Source organism: Cervus elaphus, chromosome 1 (assembly GCF_910594005.1).
Source record: "Cervus elaphus chromosome 1, mCerEla1.1, whole genome shotgun sequence".
Lineage (NCBI taxonomy): Eukaryota > Metazoa > Chordata > Mammalia > Artiodactyla > Cervidae > Cervus > Cervus elaphus.
Genome location: NC_057815.1, coordinates 24,526,313 through 24,538,551, shown reverse-complemented (window position 1 = coordinate 24,538,551; position 12,239 = coordinate 24,526,313). Strand labels below are relative to the sequence as shown.

Sequence of the window (12,239 nt, the reverse complement as noted above, 5' to 3'; positions counted from 1 at the left end):
GTGTGGATCACAGGAAACTGTGGAAAATTCTTTAAAAGATGGGACTACCAGATCATCTAACCTGCCTCCTGACAAATCTATATGCAGTTCAAGAAGCAACAGTTAGAACTGGACATGGGACAACAGACTGTTTCCAAATAGGAAAAGGAGTATGTCAAGGCTGTATATCATCACCCTGCTTATTTAACTTCTATGCAGAGTATGTCATGCAAAATGCCAGGCTGGATGAAGCACAAACTGGAGTCAAGATTACCAGGAGAAATATCAATAACCTCAGATATGCAGATGACACCACCCTTATGGCAGAAGGCGAAGAGGAACTAAAGTGCCTCTTGATGAAAGTGAAAGAGGAGCATGAAAAAGCCCTCTTAAAAGTCAACATTCAATAGACTGAGATCATGGCATCCGTCCCATCACTTCATGGCACATATATGGGGAAATAATGGAAACAGTGAGAGACTTTATTTTCTTGGGCCCCAGAATCTCTGCAGATGGTGACTGGAGCCTTGAAATAAAAGACGCTTTCTCCTTGAAAGTAAAGCTCTGAAAAACCGAGACAGCATATTAAAAGGCAGAGTCATAACTTTGCCGACAAAATTCCATTTAGTCAGAGCTACGTTTTTGCCAGTAGTCATGTATGGATGTGAGAGCTGGACCATAAAGAAAACTGATCACTGAATAATTGATGTTTTTGAACTGTGGTGTTGGAGAAGAGTCCTGAGGGTCCGTTGTACTGCAAGGAGATCAAACCAGTCCATCTTGAAGGAAATCAATCCTGAATATTCTCTGGGGGACTAATGCTGAAGCTGCAGCTCCAATACTTTGGCCACCTGATGCAAAGAGCTGACTCATTAGAAAAGTCTCTGATGCTGAGAAAGATTGAAGGTAGGAGGAGAGGGGACGACAGAGGACGAGATGGTTGGATGGCATCACCAGCTCAATGGCCATGAGTTTGAGCAAGCTCCAGGAGCTGGTGAAGGACAGAGAAGCCCGGCATGCTGTAGTACATAGGGTTGCAAAGAGTCGGACGTGACTGAGGGAGTGAATAACAACAACATATAAAGAAAACATAAATTTCCCTTAGAATGCTTTCTAGAAGTGTGGAGAAAGGCATTTAGTTTACTATTTTTTTTAATTGTAGTATTTATTGCTAACAACTTCAGCTTTATTTGATTTATTATTAAATACTATCTGATCTATCTAAAACACATAGAGATTAGGAAGGAGAAACTAATATAATTATTACAAAGTTAAAATTTTATGGATACCTTTATCCAAAACAAGAGGGAATTCTTTAATCACTAAATTAATTTGGTTGTATTTCATAACTAGCTCCTTCTCTTACTAATTTCCTCAGTGATTAGAAAACAGTATTCTTATTATGAAAAAAATATCAATGTAATTGCACATTTGCTTTTGGTAATTTAAAGAGATATCATCTAAATACCATAGATTTTTAAAAACTTTTGAGAATAGTGGGAAAAAAATACAAAACAGGAGAACTGTAAAATGCTCTCTTTCTCTGCAATAAAAGCATATATAATACTCAGAATAAGGTGTAATTACTTGCATGAGCTGTGTATATAGCTGAGCATTAATATTTAGAAAAGAAGATAAAGTTCTTCAAATCTTAAATCATTATGATTTCAAATACAAACAAACACAGTATACCTAAAAAAGAGGTAGTGGAAATAATTAAGTAGCCTGTAAGTATCTGTTTTTCTATCTTATGTAGAATACACTAGAATGCAGTGTTTGGTTTTGTTCTTATATCTTTGAAGTATTGCAGTTTCAAGGCCTGATTTTGGTGCTTTAAAAATAGTGAATTTCATCCTCTGCACATTCTTTATTGCTCCTGCAGCTAAAACTCTGTAAAGTTTACACATAATGCATTTCTTGTGGAAAATGCTGAGCCTTGTGACTCAGGCTCTTTCAAACTCTCCTCTGCCATAGATGCAGACAACCAAATGGAAACGCTGCACATTATTTATAAATTGTTAACCACTTCTAAATATGCTCCACACGACTGGCTTCGCTGAGATCTTACATCCATCCTTGCAAGCTTCATAAAACAGTAGCAGGCTAAAGTTGCGCACTTAACATTAATTCTCTTTGGAGAGAGCACAGCCTTAGCAATTACCCTGAAAAAGGTCAGATATCAAATTTCTTTACGCTGATTTTGATGCCGAGCTGAGTCACACTGTGGGTTTGGCTGTTGTATGACTTTTGCTTTTTCTGGGCACTGAGTCATGAGTATTCAGTGTTCCTCTTTGCTCCTCGGACTTATGAACCGCTGATTAAGCATTAATATTTTTCAGAGCATCACATATCATTTACTGCTATAGTTTATATTTATTTTTATAGAAGAGCTCAGATAAATATTTAAAATCAAGCTAGAGCTATCAGAAACAAATGAATTTATGTAAAGACCTGTCATTTTATATATTTTTGCTGTTGCTTACCCTTTCATGCTTAGTTGCTTAGTTGTGTCTGACTCTTTGAGATCCTTTGGACTGTAGCCTGCCAGTCTTTTCTGTCTGTGGGATTTTTCAGGCAACAGTACTGGAGTATGTTGCCATTTTCCTCCTCTAGGGGATCTTTCTGACCCAGGGATCAAACACATGTCTCTTGTGTCTCCTGCATTGCAGGCAGATTCTTTACCCCCTGAGTTATCAGGAAAGCCCTGCTTACCTTTAATTGTCTGTAAAAATTAATAACACTGTATGAATACTGGACAGAAAAGATTTAAACACAGAATCCAATAATGATACTCTAGTTTTATCACTAATATTTCAAGTTCCTAGTTCATATGTTTTTCACACTTAGTAATTGAGATAGAATTCTGTAGTCTACTAGGTATCAAAATATTCAGGAAACTTAAAATATGGGAGTAGATTAGATATCTTTAAATGTATCCTTTATCATATTGACATTTTAATCTTTATTTATTCATAAATATTGCCAAAATTCTAGTTCTACTAATTCTAACCCACTATTTCTTGAATATTATTTGCATTCAGTATTTTTATTATATCTCTAACTTGACCTATTAAGTAATGAAAAAATAATACTACTAGTTCCAAGACTGAATTGGTGGCAACATCATTCTGGCTTAATAGACTACAATTTTATTAAATAATGTAAGTTCAGTTGTCCCAGGGTCATTTGATTTGGAAATATTTAATGAAGGCATTAATATTTACTCCTACCCAACCTCCAGCTGGAATTTCATGGTGTGAGAGCACCAGGTTAATTGAATTTTATCACAAAATCTCTAGATCACTTTAGAAATAACTGTAATGCACATTCCCTAAGGTCTTATCTATGAGAAGTAGGAAAATAGAGGAGAAATGATTAACATATACCTAGATTCTGCTCACACCTTCAGCCTAGATATTATTAAAAGTTTGAGCAACTGATGAAAATTTCTCTGGAAAGAAATTAAAAGTCACTTTTCTTTCCAAACCCTGGACAGGAATATGGAGTAAAGACAGCTAAGTCTTGCTTTAGCTGATAGAAGCACAAAAATATATAGGCATTGAATTTTCTGTAGATCTTTGGTTTCCATCAGTAGCAAAAATCTTTTCTTAGAAACTTACTCATGGGAATATACCTGTGAGGATTATAGAAGCCTAATTCTTCCCCTTGAATTTTCACTCTTTTAGTTCCCCAGAGTAAAAGGAGTATTAAACTTTGGGATTTATAGTTTCACTGTGTAGCCCAATCAAATTTGGAAGGAGTAAGCCCAAATTTCAATTATGTCCACCAGATGGGAATGTAGATTGGTGCAGCTGCTATGAAACACTAAATTGAAAAGATACATACACCCTTCTGTTTGCTGAAGTATTATTTACAGTAGCCAAGATATGGAAGCAACTTAAGTACCCCTCAAGAGATGGATGGATGAAGAAGATGTGATACATACTTCAAAACAAGCTAAGCAAACAAGTAGACTCATATAAAAGGACATTTGTGGTTATCAAAGATGGTGGGTTGGGGGAGGAGAAATTTAATAAATATTATCACAAAGTACAAACTTCTGGTTATAAGATTAAGTACTAGGGATAAAATACACTTCCCAGGTGTGCTTGTGGTGAAGTAACTGCCTGCCAGTGTAGGAGACAGAAGAGATGTGGGTTTGATCCCTGAGTTGGGAAGATCCCCTGGAGGAGGCCATGGTAACCCACTCCAGTATTCTTGCCTGGAGAATTCCATGGACAGAGGACCTGGCAGGCTATAGTCCATAGGGTCGGAAAGAGTAGGACAGGACTGAAGTGACTTAGCAAATGCAAATATTAAAAATGAAAGTTGTTAAGAGAATAAATCCTAGGAGTTTTCATCACAAGGAGAATTTTTTTTTCTATTTACTTGATATATGTATATGAGATGATGGGTGTCCTCTAAACCTATTGTGGTGATCATTTCATGATGCAAGTCAAAGCATTGTGTTGTACACCTGAAATTTATACAGTGCTGTGTGTCAGTTATATCTCAATAAAACTGGAAAACAATATGCTCACCAGAGAATAGTACAGGTATTAACTAAAGTGCAGATAACACACACACACACACACATACACACACACATATATATATAGTTATATAGTTATCATTCATCAAGTTCTTACTATGAGCCAGATGAAGTTTCTAAAGTTCTAAGTGCTTTATGTGAATCAATTTATTTCATCTCTAACACAACTGATGAGGGAAGTCTTATTTTTATCCCCATTCTATTGACAAGGAAATTGGGGTGCAGACCTATTCATGTCTTGTCCAAAGTCTTAGAGCTGCTATGAGGTACACTCCAGATTAAAGAGTCCATCTTACTTTGGAGCCTATATTACAGATAGGTTTACTGACAGATCCAAAATTCTCAGTCAATAAAATGAGTGGCCAAGATATACGAGGCAGATGTACACACCACAACCAGGAAAATTTTGTTCCCAGGAACTCAATCATGATGTCAGTAATATATGACTATAAGATGCTTTCCTATCTTGGTTTTTATATATTTTAAGAATAACTTGGCTTGTTTAATATTCCTCTACTAATGCTTTACCCAAGTGTGCGTGCTTGATTAATTGCTCAGTTGTGTCTGACACTTTGGGACCCTTTAGACTGTAGTCCTCCAGGCTCCTCATTCGATGGGATTCTCCAGGCAAGAATACTGGAGAGGGTTGCCATGCCCTCCCCCAGGGGATCTTCCTGACCCAGAGATCGAACCAACATCTCCAGCATCTCCTATATTGCAGGCAGATTCTTTACCCACTGAACCATAAGGGAAACCTTTACCCAAGTGTAACAGTCTCCCAATATTCTGAGATTGTAAATTCTATGAAATCAGGAACCACTTGCAATTTACTTGTAACTGTAGCCCCAATTCCTAACACATAGTCAATGAAGAAATGTTGAAAAAGTCAATGAATGCTGAATGAGGAAAGAGTGAATTTGGAAGAAAATGATGATTGAATTTACTGAGAGCAAGCAAGGAGTTATGTGTGGAAGGAATCCAGTCCAGACACCATCAGATTGTCACTTAGCTTGTGTATTTCACTAAGCCTCTTTGAAATCCCAGGCTCAGAATTTAGACCCAACCTGGACTTCCCTGGTCGCTCAGACGATAAAGCGTCTGCCTACAATGCAAGAGACCTGGGTTCAATCCTTGGGTCAGGAAGATCTCCTGGAGAAGGAAAGGTCAACCCACTCAAGTGTTCTTGCCTGGAAAATCCCATGGACAGAGGAGCCTGGTAGGTTACAGTCCATGGGGTCGCAAAGAGTCATACACGACTGAGCGACTTCGCTCACTTTATTCTATTTCTTAAATAATAGCTATTGAAGTGATAAGTAAAGATAGATTCTGAACCCTGAGTAATGTTTACCATATGAACTCTCTTGGGAGATGCCTTTTAGAACAGATGTCAGTAAATTCTTAGAAGCTGATGCAGAACCACTAGGGGAGAGTGAGTAAAGAGATGCTACATAGAAGTAGGCATTAGAATGAGAGTAGGAAAATAGTGGAATATCAAAGACTTGAATCTGGATCCAAGTAATTGAGACTAGAGTAATGGCGGAATTCATCTGGGAGGGAGTCCATGTTCCTGAAAAATTGCTTTTAAGGGCTAATTTAAATGGAGATTTTTTTTTTTCAGCAGCATATACCGACATTTAAGTTGAAGAGACGAGTAAGAACTTGGAAAGGAAATAAGCAGTAGTCAATGATATAGCAATAAAAACAGAGATTATAATATCCTAGAATCACATGAACAAAATGTTTAAAGGAAGAAGGAATGGTTAACCATGCTGAACACTGATGATAGGTCTAGTAGAGTGATCTGCTCTTCATTAACTTGAAAGAGAGCCCTTTCTGTGGAGTGATATAAGCAAGGCTACTTGAAATAGGCTCAAGGGAGGAGGGGAGAAGAGGAATTGAACATGATGACTATCCATAACTCTTTTCAAGAAGTCTTGCTATAGGTGAAAAGACAGCCTTCAGAATGGGAGAAAATAATAGCAAATGAAGAAACAGACAGAGGATTAATCTCAAAAATATACAAGCAACTCCTGAAGCTCAATTCCAGAAAAATAAATGACCCAATCAAAAAATGGGCCAAAGAACTAAACAGACATTTCTCCAAAGAAGACATGCAGATGGCTAAAAAACACATGAAAAGGTGCTCAACATCACTCATTATCAGAGAAATGCAAATCAAAACCACAATGAGGCACCATTACACGCCAATCAGGATGGCTGCTATCCAAAAGTCTACAAGCAATAAATGCTGGAGAGGGTGTGGAGAAAATGGAACCCTCTTACACTGTTGGTGGGAATGCAAACTAGTACAGCCACTATGGAGAACAGTGTGGAGATTCCTTAAAAAACTGGACATAGAACTGCCATATGACCCAGCAATCCCACTTCTGGGCAAACACAGCAAGGAAACCAGATCTGAAAGAGACACATGTACCCCAATGTTCATCACAGCACTGTTTATAATAGCCAGGACGTGGAAGCAACCTAGATGCCCATCAGCAGATGAATGGATAAGGAAGCTGTGGTACATATCCACCATGGAATATTATTCAGCTGTTAAAAAGAATTCATTTGAATCAGTCCTAATGAGATGGATGAAACTGGAGCCCATTGTACAGAGTGAAATAAGCCAGAAAGCTAAACACCAATACAGTACACTAACGCATATATATGGAATTTAAAAAGATGGTAATGGTAACTCTATATGCAAAACAGAAAAAGAGACACACATGTACAGAATAGACTTTTGGACTCTGTGGGAGAAGGCGAGGGTGGGATGTTCTGAGAGAATAGCATTGAAACAAGTATACTATCAAGGGTGAAACAGATCACCAGCCCAGGTTGGATGCATGAGACAAGTGCTCAGGGCTGGTGCACTGGGAAGACTGAGGGATAGGATGGGGAGGGAGGTGAGAGGGGGGATCGGGATGGGGAACACATGTAAATCCATGTCTGATTCATGTCAATGTATGGCAAAAACCACTACAATATTGTAAAGTAATTAGCCTCCAACTAATAAAAATAAATGAAAAAAAAAAAAAGAAGAAGAAGTCTTGCCATAAAGGAAAATTAGTGGAAGAAATGATAGGTCAACGTGGCCTTATCAAGGTTAGAAGAATTTCTGTACAGTTATGAGAATAATCTAACAGGGAGACAACAATTGGTGCTGATGGAGAGATAGAGGGGATTTTCTAGAGTGATTTCCTTCAGCAGTCAAGATAGGATGTAATAGAATTCAGTGCACACAACTGGCCTTTAATAGATGCACACACTGTTTATACGTAGCATATCAGTGAATGCAAAATAGAGTATACGTGTGCACATACAGTCAGTAGGAGCATGTGAGGGACCCTTTCTTCAGATTGCTTCTACTTTCTCAGTGAAATTTATTATTGTTCTGTCAATCAATGGTATGCAACTCTTTGTGACCTCATGGACTGCAGCACACGAGACTTCCCTGTCCTTCACTGTCTCCCAGAATTTGCTCAATTCATGTCCATTAAGTCAATGAAGCCATCCAACCGTCTCATCCTCTGTCACCCTCTTCTCCTTCTGCCTTCAATCTTTCCCAGTATAAGGGTCTCTTCCAGTGAGTCAGCTCTTTGCATCAAGTGGCCAAAGTATTGGAGCTTCAGCTTCAGCATCTGTTCTTCCAATGAATATTCAGGATTGATTTCCTTGAGGATTAACTAGTTTGTTCTCCTTGTAGCCTAAGGGACTCTCAAGGGTCTTCTCCTATACCACAATTTGAAATCATCAATTCTTGGTTGCTCAACTTTCTTTATGGTCCAACTCTCACATCCATACATGACTACTGGAAAAACCATATCTTTGACTAGATGGACTACTGTTAGCAAATTGATGTCTCTGCTTCTTGATATGCTGTCTAGGTTTGTCATAGCTTTTCTTTCAAGGAGCAAGCATCTTTTAATTTCATGGCTGCAATCACTATCCATAGTGATTTTGGAGCCCAAGAAAGTAAAGTCTGTCACTGTTTCCATTGTTTCTCCATCTATTTGCCATGAAGTGATGGGACTGGATCCATGATCTTCCTTTTTTGAATGTTGAGTTTTAAGCCAGCTCTTTCACCTTCATCAAGAAGCTCTTTAGTTCCTCTTTACTTTCTGCCATAAGGGTGGTATCATCTGCGTATCTGAGGTTGTTGAAATTTCTCCTGGCAATCTTAATTCCAATTTGTGCTTCATGCAGCCTGGCATTTTGCATGTATTCTGCATATAAGTTGGCCAGCTAACTGCATATCTAGCTCTCTACCTGCCTCAAAACTGGATGATTGAGCTTTCACCTCCAGCACATGCATGCCTTTCACTGCATTCTTACCATCTTTTTATACCACAGACCAGCCTTGGTTTCTTACTTTCACCTCCTTGCCTCTGATTCAGTCAGTAATTTTATTGATTTTATTTCCACACAGACGATCACCTTCTCAGTTCTCACTAATCTTTGTCTTTTTTACAGTTTTAGGCTTTTAAGTAGCCTTTTTTCCCTTTTAGCTTGATCCAAATGGCACTTCAGCCAGCATGATCTTTCTAAAATGTATGGTGTTCTCCAGACATTTCATCATTGGCCCTTCGCTTACTTATCCAGCCTTCCCTCTTTTCTCATCTGTGTGACTCTCATCCTGAGCTCCAGATTATTACAATCTACTAAATGTGCCCTTCTGCCTTTCTTTTCCAGGTCTTCATATACTCTCTCCCTTTTATACAGAGTATCCTTTTTTTTCCCTACACAGAGTTTTGCTGAAATGATCACTAATGCACTTTCAGGACTCACTTGGATAGCATTCCATCTGAAAATCATATTCTGATGTCCCTAGGTTGAATGAAAGGATTCTCCAGCTATGGATTAAAGTCCATGGGTTCCTGGATTTACTTTTTCCTCATAGTGAATTAAAGTTGCACACACAGTTACCTTTACTCTCCACTATATAATATGCTTCTTGAAGGCTGATGCAATACAATCTTCCCTCAGAATCCATGGGTGATTGTTCAGACCCCTGAGAATACCAAGATCTGAGAATGCTCAAGTCTCTTGTATAAAATGGATTAGTATTTGTGTATAACCCAAGCACATCCTCCTGAACCCTTTAAATCAACTCTAGATAATGTATAATACTACTACAATGTAAATAGTATGTAAACAGTTGTTGTTGTGCAGAAAATTCAAGTTTTGCTTTTTGGAACTTCCTGGAAGTTTTTTTTTTTTTTTTCCTTGAATATTTTCAATTTGTTGTTGATTGAATCTGGGGATATAAAGGGCCAACAATATTTGTTCACCCTTGTACCCATAGCATTTATCCCCTACCAAGTTCTCATTGCATACTGTTTGAATACATGAATGAATGAATAAATCGTTAGATTTCTAGTAGCAGCTTTGGATTTATTTAATTGATGAAAAAGTAATTTTCACTGCAACAGATGCAACTGATTACATAACAAATGAAGGCCTGCTGTGAAGCACAACAGCCAAATCCTAATTTGGCTCATCTCTATTTACATGGAGTGTCATAAGCCAATTACTGTACCACTTGGACAGTATGCATTTTGTATGTGTATGTATATATATATACATATACATGTATATATTTTTTATAGTCATGATAATGATCCTGGCTTGTTTGAATTTCATTATGACCTTTCTACTTTTCCATTAATTATCTTTATCTAATTTTAAGAACTATAAACTACATTCTCATACTCCATTTTAATTTTTAACACTTGCATGGTATATTTCTTTTCTCCTTTTTATATATGAACAAGGTAGGCAGCTAAAACACAAAGCAACAGAGAAATGAATAGGTTCAGAGACTTCAATTACAAACTACCTTAAAGGAAAACTCATTCTGTTTTCATTACCTTACACCTCAAGGTGCCAAAACTTGCATTTAATTTCAGGTTTTAAAGGAGATTTTATGTCTACCCATAATCTGTCCTCATATAGTTTGCCCAGGAGAGCTTAGCTATTTTCAGTTAAAATTGATCCACCTTTACCAGACTTATGGTTGAACACAAAGACTAAAAGACATCAATCTCTTAACAGCTCTTGATGGGATTGGGCTACACCTATTGTGCTCATTTTAAAGGTCGGAGTACCTCTAAAAATACACCTTTTTGAGTTACAGAGAAATCATATTTACAATTTCACAGAAGAGAAAATGTTAAATTTAATTTGATGCTTAACACTTAAAGTGTTACTTTCAAATCACAGTAATGCTTCATGCATTCCAAATTATCTCTATAAGACAGGATAATGATTCTAAATAATCTGAACTGTGAGAACTTGCTCACAAATATAAAATTTTATCCAAAATAAATTATCATCCATTAAGTTGAAATGTCAAATACCCTGAACAAAAATATCTGACTCATAAAAGTATTTCCAAGGTCAACAGATTATTGAATACAATCAATATTAGACATGAAAAAAATCCAATTCCTAACTGCTTTTTTTTTTATAATTCAACATAATTACTTTGTGTTTTTAAACATTTGATCTACATATGAATCTGACTTCCCTGTGGTCAGAAAGAAGAGTTAGTACGGTTAACTTTAGACACTATGCATATCTTTTCTAATGAAAAGTCTCAAAAATTAAATATTAGAAATGTTGATAATATCATGATATACATTATACATAACAGATTCTAAAAAAAAATCAATTTTTCCTTTTTTACATTCCATAGTGAATTTGACTACTTTTCAAGAACATGAAGCATAGCTTACCATCTAGTCAAAGTATATATACTTCATTAGATGTATTTTCTGCCATATGGTAAATTTTAGGTGATGAAGATCCAACATATATTTGTGGAATGTAGTTGATAATGCTTTTTTCCTCAATTTTAAATAATAAAGAAGGAACTGATTTCATATGTGAGGATGGATATTTTAGATTAAGGCCAAATATTCCTGACAAAGAAAATAAATGAATTGAAATTTGAATGGATTCCTTCCTACCTTTTTTTCTTTTTCCTTTTCTTTCCTTTTATTTCATTCTTTTCATCATCCCTCATGTCTCTTCTTTCTTTCTTTCTTGCAAGACACCAATGTTATAAATAGTAGAATTTTCAGAAAGTACTCAAAAATCTGTTTGTAAAATTTTACTTTTTACAGGTCCTACTGTCGTTTCCATTTGATTGCATCTTCAAGGGAGATTTTCAACAATGTCTTCAGAAGAAAAATTTTTATTAAAATAAAATCTTCTAACAATTCATTTTATTATCATTTTTTTACAGAGTATTCTGGAGCTCTTCCTGGCCTCCCTACTTCATATGCTGCTTTGCAAAGAATTAAGAAGAGTTCCTCTTCAGCCCTGTATGGTTCAAGGACTAGACCACGATATAGCAGCCCTTCATTAGGAACACTGAGTGTTTCTTCACCAAGCTGGCGAGGGGCAGCTCAACATTATTATTCCCCCATCAATCTTTATCATCCCTCAGATGCCTTCAAACAAGACGGTAAGTGTCCAAAGGAAAATTACAGCTGTCGGAGTTAAGCAGGGAAAAAAGAATTTATTCAAGACTATTGAAATACAAGTTAAGCCTATTGCCATAGAGGAGAGAGGTTAAGCTCAACTCTGAAATAGCAGTGAGTTTTTAAGATCTGGAAATGTGGAGGACATTAAGGAAGACTTTGGCCACTGTACTAGGCTGTCTGTGATTACTAATCGGTGCTTCTTGAAGTTAACCTCT

The 12,239-nt window shown here is 36.8% G+C and overlaps 1 protein-coding gene across 1 annotated transcript in view; it reads left to right on the top strand.

The window, feature by feature from the left end:
* CNTN5 (contactin 5) overlaps window positions 1–12,239 on the top strand; it is a 1,534,958-nt gene that overhangs the window by 944,911 nt on the left and 577,808 nt on the right. The window contains exon 4 of the mRNA XM_043897056.1: window positions 11,784–12,005. Coding sequence (XP_043752991.1) covers window positions 11,784–12,005 — 222 coding nt within the window. The remainder of the gene's footprint in view (window positions 1–11,783; window positions 12,006–12,239) is intronic.